The 19,228-nt window shown below is 38.9% G+C and overlaps 2 protein-coding genes across 2 annotated transcripts; both read left to right on the top strand.

Annotated features, from left to right (window-relative positions):
- Positions 1-486: 486 nt before the first annotated feature.
- LOC133449573 (cytochrome b-c1 complex subunit 1, mitochondrial) lies at positions 487-11,450 on the top strand. Its single transcript, XM_061728738.1, has 13 exons — positions 487-628; positions 3,066-3,206; positions 3,296-3,382; positions 3,876-4,005; positions 5,085-5,283; positions 6,625-6,704; positions 6,781-6,896; positions 6,984-7,127; positions 9,443-9,603; positions 9,731-9,816; positions 9,900-9,988; positions 10,079-10,154; positions 10,949-11,450. The coding sequence occupies exons 1-13, from the start codon at positions 566-568 to the stop codon at positions 11,011-11,013; spliced, it is 1,437 nt and encodes a 478-aa protein (XP_061584722.1). The 5' UTR covers positions 487-565; the 3' UTR covers positions 11,014-11,450.
- Positions 11,451-15,801: 4,351 nt separating this feature from the next.
- Positions 15,802-18,923, top strand: LOC133449572 (urocortin-3-like). Its single transcript, XM_061728737.1, has 2 exons — positions 15,802-15,931; positions 18,216-18,923. The coding sequence occupies exon 2, from the start codon at positions 18,228-18,230 to the stop codon at positions 18,585-18,587; it is 360 nt and encodes a 119-aa protein (XP_061584721.1). The 5' UTR covers positions 15,802-15,931; positions 18,216-18,227; the 3' UTR covers positions 18,588-18,923.
- The last annotated feature ends 305 nt before the right edge of the window (positions 18,924-19,228 follow it).

Below are 19,228 nucleotides of genomic sequence, written 5' to 3'. Positions count from 1 at the left end.
ATGGACTTGGTTCTATTTATACCTTCGGATCAAAGGAGAAAATGACGCAGGTTATGACGTCAGTGGAACTTTTTTTTTTCGGTTTCTCCAGGGCAAACGAGCCTCCAACTTTATTTTTTAATTTATTTATTTTTTTATTCTTTATTTAAATCTTTATATACAATGAAACATTAAGAACAAGGGTAACATACAAATACAGAGATTCGAACACCATATTGAAAAGAAATAAACGAGTGGAACTTGATATTTAGCTTTACACGCATATGTGACGTCATCACACACAGTGTTGCATTGTGGGTAAAATTGTGGATTGTACGCAGCCCTGTTACCATGGCGACGGGGGCGCTGCTGTGAGCGAAAATAACCGAGTCAAATTCCCTGTCTTGTTTGACCTGACTTGGCCAAATAAACCTGATTCTGATCGTGATTGTGATTGTGTAAATGACCAGCAGGGGGCGCCAACACTTCCCTCCCGGAGCATGCGCGTTGCCGCGAAGGAGACACGTGACCGCGTCGCGGAGCGAGCCAGTCCGGGTCCCGACTTTCTTCGTTACCGGTGCGAAAAATGGCGGCGTCCGTGTGTCGAGTTGGGAGCACCGTGGGGCGAGCCCTCGCCAAATCCCGCAGCGTACGTATCTATATTTCACTGTATAAACGTCTGCTCTGGGAGTGATTGTGATGAGTGACTCGATAGTCCCGACAGGAAGCTGGGCTGATCCGTCCTCTGGCCGGTTAGCACCAGCTAGCTGTCAGTCAACACAAGGTCAATTGATTAAAGCAGCTTTGGCGTTTAAAACTCCCCGATACCACGCAGAATCCACTTCACACGCAGACGGGGGTCGCGGTTCTGGTCGTGTTTGATCCCTCAAAAGAGTCTGTTCCTGCCGTTAGTGGCTCGTCCTGGCTCGTCCTCTCAGGGCAGCAGGGTGAAGCCTGATTTATGGTTCCGCGTTAAAACGACGGCGTAGCCTACGGCGTAGGGTACGCGCACCGTACGCCGTGGGCTCTGCGTTGATGTAACGCGGAACTAAAAATCAGCCTTGACTCTTGCGAGGCTTTTGATGAAAGCTTCTGATTTAGGAACAAAACCTTCATCCTGACACTGGATTGAGAGGGTTTGTAGTGTTTTATTGTGTAATCAGAGCTGGGTAGAGTAGCCAAAAATTGTACTCAAGTAAAAGTACTGTTACTTCAGAATAATGTGACTCAAGTCCAAATAATTACTTGAGTAAAAGTACTTGCTGAAAAAACTACTCAAGTACTGAGTAACTGTTGAGTAACGTCTGATTTATTTTTTTAACACAACCATTTAAACAGACAAAAGTACAAAATAATCATCTTCAGACAAATTAAATCAATAAAATATTAAAATTAATAAAAAATTGCTTAAATTAAAATAATCTTAAAGTAAATTCAAGTACTTTAATAAATAATAAAAGAATAACAGAATAAAAAAAACTAAGCACAAGTAGCACAAAAATTTCCAGCCTTTGTACTTTTCTTTTTTAACCAGAACTAGAACAAACATGAACTCATAGAAACTCTGTGTGTGTTTGAGTTTGTGTAAATGTGACAAAACATGCAAAAACTAATATTTTCCCCAAAGAATCACTCAGTGATGTCATGAGATTGACGCGTACGTGGATAAAAGGGATAAAAGAAAAGTAACAGCTCAACGTAGCGGAGTAAGAGGAACAGTTTCTTCTTCACAAATCTACTCAAGTAAAAGTAAAAAGTATAGTGATTCAAAACTACTCTTAAAAGTACGACATTTCCCAAAACTTACTCAGGTAAATGTAAGGGAGTAAATGTAACTCGTTACTACCCACCTCTGGGTGTAATACATATCCAAGTTACTGTATGTTGACAAATTACAGATCTTACAAAAGAAAGTGATTTGAGTTATATCATGGAGCAAATTTAACGCTCCCTCTGATCCTCTTTTTTTTTTTTTATGGATATAAGCTTCTGAAACTTACTGAGTGTAACATTTTCCACCATGCCTGTGTAATGTATAATGTAGTGTTTAGACTCAATGACAGACTCTGTCATCTCATCCCCATTTCTGCTCCCACTCATGAACACACCACAAGGGGGAAACAACTTTTAAAGGGAAAGAAAAGGAAACTGAAATGTACAAGTTTCAGTGTAACCTGTAAATGTCCCAAAATGTGGAATGAGATTGATAGATAGCTATAAAAGAGAGTATCTCTCTCAATTTTCAAAAAGAGACTAAAACAAAAATTGTTATTAAATTATGTCTCTTCTTATTAAATTATGTCTAACTCTAAAACTATCTGTGAATGTTTATGTAGCAATACTTGATGTGTTATTTTTACAAGTATATCTTTGTATCTAGGAAATCTGAGGAGGTCTCAGGGTTTTATTGTGTGTTTTTTTTAGGTAATAAGGTTATTATATGTATCTGTGTAATTTATAGTAGTTTTGCTGTGTGACTGGGCCCCTATTCATAAGCTACAGTAGCTCCTGTGGAATCCCATTTTACAAACCTCAATTGATTGTTATCTGTATTTGTGTTTTTAAATTATTTGTGAATAAACTGTACGAACTCTGTGTAGTGTAGCTGGTTTAGCGGGGATTTATTTTATTAGACATTTCATTGAGAGACCGGTCGTTTATGTTACAGACCAATAAACGGAGCCTGTCGTCGTATCTGACCACTTAACAAGGATTAAATAGTTCAGTGTGTGGTATTCTGCTACATGTGACATGATTCAGACGTGATGATCTGCTTATTTTTGTAATTAGTTTTTATTTTTGTGCACATTATGCTCGTGTCATGTGAATAGATCAACATTGTGATAAATTAATAGATGTGCCATCACACCAACGCTGGTCCTTGAAATCACCTTTGGCTTTTTAAAGGATTTATGTCTAATGGAATGGAAATGCCAAAAAAACTGTGTGTGTATGTGTGTATATATATATATATATATATATATATATATATATATATATATATATATATATATATATATATGTATATGTATATGTATGAATAATAAAAGCTAAGATATAATTAAATGTTTCGTGCACCCTTCCAGCCCATCCTGCTGTCTCTGCGGCGCGGCCAGGCCTCGGTGAGTTATGCACAGAGCCTGCTGGGAGCCCCAGAGACCCATCTGACCGGCCTGGACAACGGTTTAAGGGTTGCATCTGAAGATACTGGACATGCCACCTGCACAGTAAGAGCATTGTTCCGTTTCCTTAGTTTTTACATTGGTTGGTGTCTCAAAAAGAGGTTAAAATAAAATATACCACTTATCTTTCACAGGTCGGCCTGTGGATCGGCGCTGGCAGTCGCTATGAGAGTGAGAAGAACAACGGAGCTGGGTTTTTCCTGGAGCACATGGCTTTCAAGGTTACCTTCATGACTTCATGACCCAAAGTCTTAAATCGGGATTTTTTTGAACTTCAATTTATAGAAAGATACAGATCTGTTACTACTTAATTAAAGAGGGAAAACCCCTTAATATGTCAGAAATAACTTAAACTCACAGAAGTAAATATACATTATAATTTACTAAAAGAAATTGACATAGGAGGAAAATCCAACATTGTTTTTTTTTATTGTGTATGTAAAAAACAAACAAACAAGCCTGTCTCCTTTACTGTCTCTGCTCCGTGTTCAGTGTGGTGACACCATGATAGCAACCAGAAGATTGACTTTTAGCCCATTAGATAATCAGACGGACTGAATGTTGAAGACACCTGTGATGTTAATAACTGGCCACACTTTAGTTTAACATGTCCGTATGATTAAATTGTTATTTAGTTTGACTTTTGTCAGTTTCAAGTATTTTTTTTTAGTGACCATTTCTTTTTTTTTTTCTTTTTCTGTGTCCTACTTGCAGGGAACCAAGAACCATCCCCAAACCGCCCTGGAGAAGGAGGTGGAGTCTATGGGTGCTCACCTGAGTGCCTACACCTCCCGGGAGCATACTGCATATTACATGAAGACCCTTTCCAAAGATCTCCCAAAAGGTACGAAGCAGTGCAAGTTAACTAGGGGTGTAATAATATATGGTGCCACGAAATTTCGTGATTCAAAAACCTCATGAAACGTGTCGTGGAGGTGACAAACTGTATCGCGATATTGGGTTATTAATATTAATCTATTGTGTTGACTAGTAACGTGCATCTGACCACGCGTGCCGACCGCGCCTCGACCCACGGACCAAAATCTTACTCCGCTCAGAGGAAACTACTACCGTTTTTTCGGTCCCGATCATCCGAGTTGGAGTGTACTTTAATGTCCCTCAACAGTGTAGGATTTTAGAACATCAACACAGCACCTAGGGCCGTACTGTGGCGTATCACTCCGCCCAATCTAAAACAGACTAATCACTACAGATAAACTGACTAGTGTCATTATAGTCCCTGATTTACATCAGAATATAAAGAATATATTTATAAAATAATCAACCCTGAATTACCAAAATAACCTTAACAAAAATAAATCTCCTCTCACACTTATAAGGTGAGCATGAATCAATCTTTTTTATGATGTAAAATTGTATGTATTTATTTACTTGTATTTATTTATTTATTTATTTAATTTTAGTTGTTAAATTTCTGGAAAAGAAAAAAGTCAAATCATACATGAGAGAAACCATTCAGTTTGTGTCAAAATATTTGTACTTGTATGAAACTGAAGATCATAATGCAAACCTGACATTTACTTTTAGTTCAGTTTGTGGAAAATGGTTGGCCTGGCTTTCTCTTTAAAACTTAAACAGTTATAAAGCATTACAAACTGGAACAATAGGGCGAACGCACAGTATTGTTTTGTATTTTGTGTCTTTCAAAGAAAAGACAATTTTTTCCAGTCATATGTTCCTCATTCAAGGTTGTTAAAAAAATACTGCTATAATGTCGTATCGTTATCGTGACCTCAATATCGTGTATCGTATCGTGAGATTAGTGTATCGTTACACCCCTAATTCTGACTAAATCAGTTATACACTAAAATACAAAACTCACTGGCAACGGACTTTAAGAAGTAGGAACAGCGTTTTATCCCTTTTCTCTTATATATTGTGTGTTTTTCTCCTGCTTCCCAGCCGTGGAGCTGCTGTCGGAGGTGGTGCAGAGCTGCTCCCTGAACGAGGCAGAGATCGAGCAGCAGAGGGGCGTGGTGCTGCGGGAGCTGGAGGAGATCGAGGGCAATCTGCAGGAAGTGTGTCTGGACCTGCTGCACGCCACCGCCTTCCAGGGGACTCCTCTGGGCCAGAGCGTGCTGGGCCCGTCCAGCAGCGCCAGGTGAGAGGAACCGCCAGCCTGCACACCGATATTTAAATCAGTCAACCAGCTCAGATTGTCTCAGTAGTAAGTAAAGTTTATTTATGTTGAATTTTAGTTACAAGCCACATGTAAAAAGATAAGACGCAGGTATGAAACAGAGGAAGCATGAAACAGAGTGCAAGTCTGATTCAACGCCTGTCTGAATAAGTAGGAGCTGTGGGAGTCTTTACTCAAGTGGAGCTGATTCCTGGTTCCAGGCATCACAAAGAATAATTGACCATCATTTAATTAAGTATTAATTAGGGCCGTCAAAGTTAACGCGTTAATGACGCGTTAACTTAACGTCCTCTTAACGCTGACAATTTTTTTAGCGCACGATTAACGTGCAGGATTTTAAAAAAAGAATTATATAATTTCTGGCGGTCAACGGCACCCGTAGCCTGAGGAAAAGTATGTTGAACTGAAAGATGGAGAATGAAAAGGGACTTTTGAACGGCTAGTTCACTTTCAAAAAGATGCAGATGGTTCGCTGGACAAGAATAAAGTTATTTGCTTGTACTGTCAATTTGAAATGAATTACCATCGAAGTACGTCGAGTCTCAAATACCAGAGAGGGCCCACCCCCTCGTCAAAAGCAGACAGCGCTGGATAGACGTGAGGGAAGGAGGTTCCTCACATGAATACATTAGATAAGCAAAGAGAGATCTGTTCCAAAGAATCTGAAGTATCAGCTAATTATAGCCCAACTGCACTTTATATGTTGAGTTAAACTCTTTGGTGTTACATGTGCACTTTATTTGTTTGTGATTTATTTTTTGTATCACTCTGTTTTGATCCCACTGAGGAGAAGGGGATATTTTTTAAGCTTTTTATTTTCCTCCATATGAGGTTAGACATAGTTGCATGAAAAATTGAACTGACCAATTCACTTCTTGTACAATGTTTGTGATGCATATGGTTCATTGTTTTACATTGAGCTGCTTAAAAAAACAAGGAATCTTAAGTTAGTCTTTACAAGTGTAAAGTTGGGGACTACATTGTGTTTGTATTTATGAAGGAATGTTACATTCAGGTCAAAAGCTTTTTTTGTGGAAAGTTGAATAAACATTGGCATAAAACAAGCATATTTGCCTGTTCTCATGTTGTTAAAAGCATTAAATCATAAAAAAAAAATACCTTAAGGTAATTTAGAACAGCAAAAAATGTGTGAATAAATGTGCGATTAATATGCGATTAATCGCGAGTTAACTATGGACAACATGCGATAAATAGCGATTAAAAAAAAAAAAAAAAAAAAAAAGTAATTGTTTGACAGCCCTAGTATTAATCCATAAGTTGGATCTTTTCTGGATGCTGCAGGAACCTGAGCCGCCAGGACTTGGTTGAATACATCAACAGCCACTACAAAGCCCCTCGCATGGTGCTGGTTGCAGCTGGGGGTGAGTCCTCTCCTCCCTCTCCCCCCGTCTGTATTTCTCCTCCAGCAGGTGTTGACGTGTCGTCCTTCTCTTACAGGTGTGAACCACGACGAGCTGGTCGGCCTGGCCAAGTCTCATTTTAGCGGAGTGTCTTTTGAGTACGAGGGAGATGCCGTCCCTGTGTTGTCCCCCTGCCGGTTTACTGGTAGTGAGGTAGGTTGGCTGCATTTCCCCCCCTCCCTCCCCCATAAAATAAATGGTCTGAGCAGCAGTTTTTCTTCCGTCCTATCCTCTCCTCAGATCCGTATGCGTGACGACGGCCTGCCCCTGGCACACATTGCCATCGCGGTGGAGGGAGCCAGCGCCGCCAGCCCGGACATCGTTCCCCTCATGGTGGCCAACGCCATCATCGGCAGCTACGACCTCACCTACGGCGGTGGGAAGGTGGGAACTTTTAAATGATCTTTTTCCAACGTGGGGATTATTAGCTCTGTGTCAAATGTTTGTTGCATCTAAAGCAAATATCCTTTTCAGTCTTGGTCGGATTATACGTTATAACCAGTACTCGAGTTGTAAAAAAACATCAGGGGGGATGGTGGATTTTATCATATGGGGACAGATAATTTGTGCTGATTACAAATAATATAATATATTACAAATAATAGCACTGACCAAAACACCTGCAGAAATACTGCAGGAATGACATAGCAGCAGTTAAATGCAGCCTTCTGTAAGCTTTAAATATCCACTGGGCTTACATCAAATACATCAAAACACAACAATAAAAAACACTTTTCTGAACTTATCAATATGACTCTGTCCTTCACAGGATAAGTAAAATGGATCACTGCAAAAACTCAAAATCTTAACAAGAATATTTGTCTTATTTCTAGTTAAAATGTCTCATTTTAGTAAAAGGAATGTCATTACACTTAAAACAAGACTCATCACTGGAAAAAACAACAATTTTCACCTGTTTCAAGTAGATTTTCACTTGAAATAAGTAGGAAAATCTGCCAGTGGAACAAGATTTGTTGCTTGTAATAAGAAGATAAATCTTGTTCTACTTATTATGAAAATTTACTTGAAACAGGTGAAAATGGTTGAAAAGTCAGCTTTTATATAATATAATCACCGGAGTGTCCGGGGAAAACGCACTTAAACAATGGACAATCCTCTGCTGAGGCTAAAATCCCAGCAGGCTGCAGGCCTGAAAAAGCACAACAATACTTGAAGTTTAGGAGTGTTTTTATTTGAAAAAGAATGAGTTTATAATATTTATATAATAAAAAATATTAAGCTATTTAAAACCAGTAACTGGTACTAGAACGCTAGCTGGTAGTGTAGACCTAAAAAAAAAACACCAAAAAACCCTTCAATAGAATAAATAAATCCCCCCTGACCTTATATTAGTCACACAGTCACATTTAGAGTGATTGTACTTTCCAGGCATCTAGAAATATCAACATTTGACCATCAACTTGAACTCGTTCCCCGTAAATAAAATCAACCGTTAGTGCACGTACTGCTTATTCACTGAGTTTGCATCCACGACTGACCCACGTACACACAAACGCTGAGAGCAAACATTAGTTTAACCTCCGCTTGTAAAGTTGACACAGATAACTGACTTGTGAGCAGATGGGTGCCCTTTTTTTTAAATTAAATACACTGACTAGCGCTTTGAGTGTCCAAGAAAAGCACAATATAAATGTAATCTATTATTATCATTATTATTATTATTATCATTATTATTATTATTATTATTAAATAATTAAAGATTCTTTATCACCATCAAAACTGTCTAATGGGACTGTTTGACTCCAGAAGATGGATAATCACTCGGGGTGTAACAATATATCGTGCCACGAAATTTTGCGATACAAAAACGTCACGAAACGTGTCGTGGAGGTGACAAACTGTATCGCGATATTGGATTATTAATATTAATCTATTGTGTTTACTAGTAACGACTTCTGCTGAGTTCCAGTGTACTTTAATGTCCCTCAACAGTGTAGGATTTTAGAACATCAACACAGCACCTAGTGCCGTACTGTGGCGTATCACTCCGCCCAATCTAAAACAGACTAATCACTACAGATAAACTGACTAGTGTCATTATAGTCCCTGATTTACATCAGAATATAAAGAATATATTTATACAATAATGAACCCTGAATTACCAAAATAACATTCTTAACAAAAATAAATCTCCTCTTACACTTATAAGGTGAGCATGAATCAATCTTTTTTATGATGTAAAATTGTATGTATTTAATTTTATTTATTTAATTTTAGTTGTTAAATTTCTGGAAAAGAAAAAAGTCAAATCCTACATGAGAGAAACTATTCAGTTTGTGGCAAAATATTTGTACTTGTATGAAACTGAAGATGCATAATGCAAACCTGACATTTACTTTTAGTTCAGTTTGTGGAAAATGGTTGGCCTGGTTTTCTCTTTAAAACTTAAACAGTTATAAAGCATTACAAACTGTAACAATAGGGCAAACGCACAGTATTGTTTTGTATTTTGTGTCTTTCAAAGAAAAGACAATTTTTTCCAGTCATATGTTCCTCATTCAAGGTTGTTAAAAAAAATACTGCTATAATTTCGTATCGTTATCGTGACCTCAGTACTGTGTATCGTACCGTATCGTGAGATTAGTGTGTCGTTACACCGCTAATAATCACAGACAAGAACCATTGGTTTGAGCAACGCCCAGAGCTTTGCATAACAAGAGTGTGCTCCTCTTATGCAGCACCTGAGCAGCCGTCTGGCTCGCCTGGCGGTGGAGGAGAACCTGTGTCACAGCTTCCAGGCCTTTCACTCGTCCTACAGCGACACCGGCCTGCTGGGCATCTACTTCGTGAGCGACAGGAACAACATCGACGACATGATGCACTGGTCGCAGAACGCCTGGTCAGTACGGACTGAAAACACCGGCCGAAGACGAGAACACAAGTGCTGCTTTATTCCAGGTAGTTGTAAGATTACTGCACATGCTCACTCCGTTCCTCTTTTGTTTTTCTCTCTCTTTTCTCTCCAGGATGAACTTGTGCACCACCGTCACGGAGAGCGACATCGCCCGAGGCCAGAACGCTCTGAAGGCCAGCCTGGTCGGACAGCTCAACGGTACGCAGCGCCGCTCTCTCATGCATCTCCACAAACACGCATGCACACATCCCAGGAAGTCAACATCCCCTTTCATTTCACAGGAACAACACCAATCTGTGACGACATCGGCAGACACGTCCTGAACTACGGGCGACGCATCCCCCTCGCAGAGTGGAACGCTCGCATAGATGTAGGTTTTGAATTAAACACTGCTGCTTTCTGCCTGTTCAGATTCAGAAGTCTTGTGAGTTTATCTGAACCTGATCTTCTGTATTTCCAGGCCGTGACCCCCAGGATGGTCCGTGACGTCTGCTCCAAATACATCTACGATAAGTGTCCTGCTGTGGCAGCAGTGGGTGAGTTCTCTGACGGGGCATTTATGGAGCTTTTACACCAGTACCTACTCAGCCCGACTCCACTCCACTCGCCCTCGTTTCTTTTCAATAGCCAGATCAGAAGTAGGAGGTTGGAGTGAAGCTGCTGTGACGTATTTGATTGTGTGATCTAAACGAAGAAGACAACAACACTAAAGATGTAGAACCTGGAGGAGATGATAGATGTGCTGCTGGGTCTGTGACTTGTGTTTGATATCAACTTAAAAAATGAGAGTGAAAGAAACTTCAAGCGTGCCTCTTTTTTTTTGTTAGTTTGTCTCTGCACTGCTCAAAAGAGACGCCTTCAAAATAAAAGCGCTAAATATCAGTCTCCTTAATATATAACAAATAAAATAAAAGCCTGGCTTTAAATAACGTTAATGAGAAAACAAACATAAAAACACATTTATAGAAATACTCATATTAAAAGGTAATTTACAATTTCCATGATTTTATTTTATTTTTTCGAAAATTATGTTTTTTTTTTATTATTATTATTATTATTATTATTATTATTATTATTATTACTACTATAGAGAAAATACCACCGTTTTTAATGCCGATCTTGTCATTTTATATAGTTTTTATCAGCTACACCTTTTAGATTGGGCTGTGAAAATATTGTCAGACATTAAACCGGTCCATGGAAAAGTGCAAAGGCGAGTAGGGCTGAGTAGGTGCTAGTGGAAAAGCGCCATTACAACCAGATCAAAGCCCATGCTGTGACGTTCCTAAGCCGTCCTTCATGTTTTGTTTTGTTTTTGTGTTCCCTCCAGGCCCCGTGGAGCAGCTGCCCGACTACAACAGAATGCGCAGCGCCATGTACTGGCTCCGGTTTTGAGTTGTCGCGTTCCTCGCCATCGCCTCAGCTCATTTTCCTTCTTACTGAGTGAATACCTGAGGATTGTGCACATGTTAATACGACATCACAGGCAGCCATCCATCTCCTCCTCTGCCTGTTTCCCTCTTCCATCCCGCCCACTCATTACTAAGGTACCGCGTTAATGTGAGGGGAGCAGCCAGCTCCAGTCTTGAAAGTAGTTTGGTCCCGTATGGATCGTACCGTGCAGGTAACCTTCACCATCACTGTCTTGTAAAGAGGGGAGCTCAGCGAGGGCTAAATTATACCCAATAGTCATCAGCGTGGCACAGTGCAGCCACGGCTGAATGTATCCAGTCTGGAGGAAGAGTATATTTATAAATTCTGTAACATTTGTTTCTGTCCACTGTTGTACATAACAGGTGTCATTCTGACTCAAATAAAAAAATAGAAAAAGACTGGTCTTTTTTTTTCTGCCTTATTTAATACAAGTTATGCTAAAAATCTGCTGTCTCGCCTTTAAAAATTCAGACTATAATATACATGTTTTGGGGATTTTTAGACGTCATCTCTTAATGGTTTCAGTTTCATGTTAGAGAGCTGCACTGCAAAAACTCAAAATCTTACCAGGAATATTTGTCTTATTTCTAGTTAAAATGTCTAATTTTTAATAAAAGAAAATCTCGTTACACTTAAAACAAGAGTCATTACCAGAAAAATAACTTATTTGACAATTTTCACCTGTTTCAAGTAAATTTTCACTTGAAATAAATAGAAAAATCTGCCAGTGGGACAAGATTTATCTTCTCATTACAGGCAAAAAAATCTTGTTCCACTGGCAGATTTTTCCACTTATTTCAAGTGAAAATCTACTTGAAACAGGTGAAAATTGTTTTTTCCAGTGATGAGTCTTGTTTTAAGTGTAATGACATTTTTATTTGACTAACAATGAGACATTTTAACTAGAAATAAGACAAATACAGGGCTGTCTCAGAAAATTATAATATGGTGATAAAGTCCTTATTTTCTGTAATGCAATTATTAATGTCATACATTCTGGATTCATTAAAAATCAACTGAAATATTGCAAGCCTTTTATTATTTTAATATTGCTGATCATGGCTTACAGCTTAAGAAAACTCAAATATCCTGTCTCAAAAAATTAAATCTTAAACTGTAAGCCATAATCAGCAATATTAAAATAATAAAAGGCTTGCAATATTTCAGTTGATTTGTAATGAATCCAGAATGTATGACATTTTTGTTTTTTTAATTGCATTACAGAAAATAAAGAACTTTATCACAATATTCAAATTTTCTGAGACAGTCCTGTATTCTTAAGATTTTGAGTTTTTGCAGTGTGCGTAACCTGCACTGAACTGTAACAGAAAATAAATCCGACCATGACGTTTAGCGAGCGTTTGTGGGGATGGAGCTCCACTTTCTCGGGTTCTACGTTCTTCCAGCGTTCTGTTTTTGCTGCGTGAGATTAATTTCCGTGTTAACAGGCTGAATGGGCAGAGCAGCGGGGTTATCATTTCTGCTGCAGATGAATCAAGATGCTCTGATAAACGTGTTTTGTTTAGTTTTTTTGTACACAGAGCTCATGTCAAGTGTTTGGGGGGAAAGCAGAAACTGCTGTGACGCATTAGAACTTGATTGTGATGACATTGTCTCAGATTATCGGCATGTTGGATCGATGACGGTGACATGACTGGTACGATCAAGTGCGTTTGCGGCGGTGACATGTTTGTGACTCTTCAGGATGATATCTGTGGATAACGGAGACGTAAGCCCAGGCCCTCAGGGGCCCGCTGTTGTGCCCTACGTGCAATAATGTTGTCATTAGTGAGATGAGGAGAGGTCCGCTGATGCGCCGGACTGAGGTAGTTAAGCTCCGTCCTGTTGCGTCTCCCTCTTGGGCTTTTCTCTGCCCGGCTCCTCCATGCTTCCGTTCTCATTCTCCTAATAATAGAAACCCTTGTTTACTAACAGAACCAAGCTGGAAATGTCCTAAACCATGTGGACGTGTGTCGTCGTCATGTCCAAATCTCATGGAAAAATGGGAGTATAATCTCATATTAAGATCTCTAGCAAAATCTGGCTTCAAATTTGACACTAGAGTTTATATTCTGGTCTTTAAGTCACAAATTGTTTACAGGACTGTCTCAGAAAATTAGAATATTGTGACAAAGTTCTTTATTTTCTGTAAGGTAATTAAAAAAAAACAAAAATGTCACATTCTGGATTCATTACAAATCGACTGAAATATTGCAAGCCTTTTATTATTTTAATATTGCTGATTATGGTTTACAGTTTAAGAATAAGATTCCCAGAATATTCAATTTTTTTTAGATAGGATATTTGAGTTTTCTTAAGCTGTAAGCCATGATCAGCAATATTAAAATAATAAAAGGCTTGCAATATTTCACTTAATTTGTAATAAATCCAGAATGTATGACATTTTTGTAATTGTATTACAGAAAATCACAATATTCTAATTTTCTGAGACAGTCCTGTAATTGTTTAATTAGGATCCCCATTAGCTACAGCAGGACTACAGCTATTCTTCCTGGGGTCCGCCAACATTTTAAAATAATAAAGGACTAAAAAATAAGATAATAAAAACCAACCAAATAAATTTCCACTAGATATCAAATTAAAAATACTCAAAAAAGCAGAGACACTCCACAAAATGAAGACAGGGAAATGAGAACACAACAAAAACATTGCACAGTGAGGTCGTCAAAAAGTCTGAAAAGCAGTCCACAATTTCATTTAAAGGAGCTTGAGGCTCCTTTTAAGAAATGAGACTAATTAGCGCCACCCTTCACCACGACGGCCGTTGGGGGTACTGCAGCCAACAGTGAAGCCGGCATGGGAGAACGGGGAGAACGCGCATGCAGCGTCATGTGACGTCACATCCGCAGCCCAGCGCGGGAAATTCGGGACCGAATTGCAGCACATTTTGCAGCACACAGCCTGTTCAAGGCAAAGGAGAGATACACTAGAGGGCTCATTGTTTTGGGTTTGGAACGCTTCATCTGACATTATTACTAGAAAACTTAAAATGTATACAGATTTTTTTCATAAATCTTGCCACAATCCGGCCTCAAGCTCCTTTTAATTTGTACTTCACAACTGATCTAATACAGGAAAAAAAGAAAGAAAAAATACATTCAACAACAGTCAAAACCAACTATGTTTCAGTTTCCAGCAGGTCAGACAATCAGTCTCAGCAGCTGCTGGTTTAAGTGATGTCTATTTCAATGTTCTATCATTTTACTTATACTGATTCAAAAGATATTGCTTAACTAATAATTTGAATGTTCTTATGCTGTTTGTTTGTGTGATGTGTTTGAGAAATGCAAACTAAAAGTGCAAACTATCCTCCAGCTGCAGGTCTGGTGATGTTTGTGGTGATCGGAAGTCACGAAATAAAGATGTAATTCATTACTAAAAAGTCCTTTCCTCGCCTATCATGACACCTGGAATTCTAGGGGTCCAATCACACATGGAAAATGGTTTGTGATTGATTCTGACCTTTTCTATATAATAATAATAATGGTGATGAATGAGAGTGAGGGACCAGACGGCTGGACTGGTTGAGCAGCATCTCTTGCAGCTGGACCCGGTTTGAGACCTGTCTCCTGTGGGTCTTTTCCCTTCCTTTCAACACTACTGTCCTGTCTGGACACTCAAGGCTGTCAGTTTAAATAAAACAATATTTTTTTTTTCTCTTGCTGGCTCTAACAGTTGCTCAGAGTTGTGTTTTGGTGATGAAACCAGAACAAATTGCAGTCCTCATTTGACCCGGGGCTTTGCTAGTAAATGATCTTCTTAAACTTGATTCACATTTTAAATCTTTACATAACTTGTTGCTGAAAATGTTAAAGCACATCCAATCAAATTAGATAAAATAATAGTTTATTTTTACACCCAAGGCCACCTTACAGATATTACACAAGTAGTAAAAGGAATGAAATAGTATTAGCAATAATGAATGAATGAATGAATGAAGTGTATTCAGTCATGACAACACAAAAACAACACGACACCAAAAAACATTGTGCACAACATTAACATTTCACACAAAAACAATAATGATGTGTTGAAAAATGACTGAAAAGGCATAGGCTGAAGCAAACTGCTTATAAAAGCCTATCCTATAGTACCAACTTTCTTTTTTTGGCTACCGACCTCCAGAAAAGCAAAGAGACAACAAAAGGCAAAGAAACAATGGAAAAGCAAAGAAACAACAAAAGGCAAAGAAACAGAAAAGCAAAGAAACATTAACAGATAGTCAATCGCACTTATAAGCTTCAAAAATAGCTTTACAAACCATTTTGTTAAAAACCAAAAGAGAATGACATGTTTTTAAATTTATGTTGGCATCATTCCAGAATTTAACTCCAGTAATGGAGACACATCTCCTTTTCATACCTTTAAATAGTATGAAATAGATAAGAAATAACAAGACCAGAAAGGTGAGAGTGGGTGTAAAAGTCTGGAAAAAATACCCTTTGAATGAACCATGAATGGCATATTTGACATAAATGAATTTCCGTCTTTCAGCTTGTCCACGCCGAACTTCTGACATGATCTCTGACTCCAAACCCAGTAACTCTGATTCATTACAGGCGAGCTGTTGTGATTTGCATCGTGTTATTTTTAGAAAGACGGCAATGAGAGCAGAGGAAGTGAAATGAAATGAAAGGAGGGGAGGGCGTTGGGATGAAAGAGGAGCGGAGAGGAGAAGGGGCAGTGTCTCATCCAGGACCGGAGTGCAGATAGTTCAGTTGCACGTCCAGCTCGGGTCACACGGGTCGAGAGGCTGCAGGGAGACGGTCCGGTCCCACACCTGAGAGACACCTGAGAGACGCTCACGCCACACCAGGACAAGTGCCTTCTCCTCAACTTTCCACAGCGCTGACACTGAGTGAGTATTGATCATCACTAGGGCTGAAAATCCATTCAAATGTCAAGAATCGATTCGATTCCGATTCTTAAGATTTAGAATCGATTATCAAGATTTGATTTGATTCAATTCGATTCCGATATTGATTTGCTATTAAAGCTGTTTTTTGAGCTGTTGCATGAATTATATGACTGTAGTTATGCAACATATTAATACTAGTATTATATTGAGATTCAACAGCAAGTATTGCAGCTAATGATACTGTAAGGACCAATCAGCTCCCAGAATGCTGATAGAACTGTTTTCAGAAACATCGTGGGTCAGAATTACCAAACAGATCCAGGGAGGAAACAGAGTCGGATGAAATCGCTTTTCTTTTTTCCCACATTCCGTTTGTATTTTTTCCATTTTCGTCTATTTCGGTTTTTAATTTTTGAGAATTTAGACAATTTATGCAATTATAACCAAAAACTTTAATGTTTTCATACCTTTAAACATATTTAAAGGCAAAAACATGGCACCAGTTATTCTTGTGTCCAACAAAACATTCCTTTTTTGGGCAAAAACAAAAAAATACCAAAAGTTGTAATGTAATGATGAAAAAAAAAATAAAAAAAAATCGATCTTTAGACATACGAATCGATTTTTAGAAATTAATATGAGAATCGATTTAGAATTGGAAAATCGAATTCTTAAACACAGGCCTAATCATCACTCTATATAAGGTTTTATCCATAAACTGCTGCGTAAAGGTTCTTTACTTTTGAATGTAGACGTTTCTGCAAGTATATAGTTAGTACTGTAATACATTTTTTCACTTCTTGACCCTTTCACTAGCCACTCCGGTGGACATCAAAATGCATAGCTATAAATGAAATTGCCTTTAATTAGGCACTTAAAACCTGAGTTCATGCTGGCCATAAGTGCTAAGGGACATGCAGACAACTTTTAAAACTTTCTCATTCCATCAGGGGTAAAATAAATGCACTTGATTGTAAAAATAAATGGATAGATAGTAAATATTGAGCTTTTAAAAAGACGTGTGTGATGTCCACAGGTGTATACATCCGTTACTTGCTGAAGAAAATGAACATGACTATAGAAGTAGATTTTGCATCTGAGAACCACATTCCACTGTTTGAAAGGAAGAATTGCTAATTTTCAAAGTTGATCTTTGCAGCATTTAGAAATACATCAATCTGAACTGCGTAGTTGGATGTTGTTGTTAATAACTGTTGAAGTAATTGTTGCAAAGCAGAAGATTTTGGTTGATGTCAGCGTGACTGGCGGCTCGATTCAATAACCATGTCTACCTCATACTGCTGCACCTTTCACTTTTTTAAATTATATATATGCAGTACTGGAGTTGAGGGGGGATGAGGGGGGATGAGGGGGGATGGCATCCCCCCTGAAATAAAAACAGTCCAAATCATCCCCCTGTAAAACTGCCATCCCCCCTTTCCATCCCTTATGTCATTTCATCAATGAATGTGGTTTTACTGCTATTTCAACATTTAGAGTCATCACCAGAAAAATAACTTATTTGACAATTTTCACCTGTTTCAAGTAAATTTTCACTTGAAATAAGTAGAAAAATCTGCCAGTGGGACAAGATTTATCTTCTTATTACAAGCAAAACAATCTTGTTCCATTGGCAGATTTTTCTACTTATTTCAAGTGAAAATCTACTTGTAACAGGTGAAAATTGTTGTTTTTTCCAGTGATGAGTCTTGTTTTAAGTGTAATGAGATTTTTTTACTAAAATGAGACATTTTAACTAGAAATAAGACAAATATTCTTGTTAAGATTTTGAGTTTTTGCAGTGATCCATTTTACTTATCCTGTGAAGGACAGAGTCATATTGATAAGTTCAGAAAAGTGTTTTTTATTGTTGTGTTTTGATGTATTTGATGTAAGCCCAGTGGATATTTAAAGCTTACAGAGGCTGCATTTAACTGCTGCTATGTCATTCCTGCAGTATTTCTGCAGGTGTTTTGGTCACTGCTATTATTTGTAATATATTATATTATTTGTAATCAGCACAAATTATCTGTCCCCATATGATAAAATCCACCATCCCCCCTGATTTTCTTTTTTACAACTCGAGTACTGTATATATGTTAATAAGAGCTGTCATTTGCCTATTTGCCTATTTACTGTACAGTGAGCGAAAATAACCGAGTCAAATTCCACGTCTTGTCTGACCTGACTTGGCCAAATAAACCTGATTGTGATTCTGATTGTGATAGTGATAGTGATTGTGATTCTGATTGTGATTGTGATTGTGCTGGCTCTTCTCTCCCAGACAGCCCCGACCATGCGGAGTGCGCGGCTGTGCTTGTGCCTGGCTCTGCTGCTGCCGCTGTGTGCCCAGAGCCAGCGGAGCCGCCCGGCCCTGGCCCGGCTGCATGAGGACGCCCAGCGGGACGCGCTGGCCTTCGACCTGCTGGACTCCCTGCTCCGGTCAGAGCGCCACCTGGAGCTCCGGCGTGCCCGCGCCCCCCGCCCGGCCTCCCAGGTGCCCAAGAGAGCCCAGCAGGGCTCCCGCTTCGCCCTCTCCCTCGACGTCCCCACCAGCATCCTCAGCGTCCTCATAGATCTGGCCAAGAACCAGGACATGAGGACCAAGGCGGCGGCCAATGCCGAACTTATGGCACGAATAGGCAAAAGGAAATGAAGCTGACGGAGGAAAATTTCCCCTCAGAGCAAAGTTAAACCATCACGGCAACCTAACACCTAACAGACCGCTCATTCTGCATCCTTTAGAGTTCCCATCCATTTCACTTTTATACTTTTACAAAATAACTTACATCACCTCATTTTACTCACAAACCACGACACGGCGTGACTCTTGCAACCCGAGCTAGACAGAGTAATGTAAAGCTGTAACGTGACTAGGACTCTGCCGACCACGTGAGCAACGCCAGGTGAAGCTGGTCTTGTTTTTGAGAGCTCATTCACCACTGGACCACAGGGGCGTCAGTTGGGTATGGTTAGCTGCCACACCTCGGCTTCAGGGGAAAATGTAAATGTTTGTTTTTTAAATACATTTATGGTAGGGCTGGGCGATTTTGGACAAAAATAAAATCCCGATTTTTTTCTCTGAAAACCCGATTTTCGATTTCGATTTTTTTGGTAAAACTACAAAAGACAATGGAATAAATTGTTTCAAATATTTTATCTTTATTTTTAAATAAAAATAGCAAACAAATTTCCCTATTGGGAATGAAGTGCAATTGAAAGATACTGTAAATCCTCCTTGATTTTAGTAAAGTGACAACATTTACAATTTTCTTGACCAAACAAAGATGACTAGAC

This window comes from Cololabis saira, chromosome 8 (genome assembly GCF_033807715.1).
Source record: "Cololabis saira isolate AMF1-May2022 chromosome 8, fColSai1.1, whole genome shotgun sequence".
NCBI classification, from domain to species: domain Eukaryota; kingdom Metazoa; phylum Chordata; class Actinopteri; order Beloniformes; family Belonidae; genus Cololabis; species Cololabis saira.
This window is presented reverse-complemented; position numbering and strand designations above follow the sequence as displayed.

What these genes read in the sequence shown, in the direction of transcription:
- LOC133449573 (XM_061728738.1), top strand. Translation starts at nt 566, where the DNA reads ATGGCGGCGTCCGTGTGTCGAGTTGGGAGCACCGTGGGGCGAGCCCTC. An exon ending in CCCTCGCCAAATCCCGCAGC is followed by an intron (nt 629 to 3,065) that starts GTACGTATCTAT and finishes GCACCCTTCCAG; the next exon opens with CCCATCCTGCTGTCTCTGCG. An exon ending in GGTGCTGGTTGCAGCTGGGG is followed by an intron (nt 6,705 to 6,780) that starts GTGAGTCCTCTC and finishes CTTCTCTTACAG; the next exon opens with GTGTGAACCACGACGAGCTG.
- LOC133449572 (XM_061728737.1), top strand. Translation starts at nt 18,228, where the DNA reads ATGCGGAGTGCGCGGCTGTGCTTGTGCCTGGCTCTGCTGCTGCCGCTG.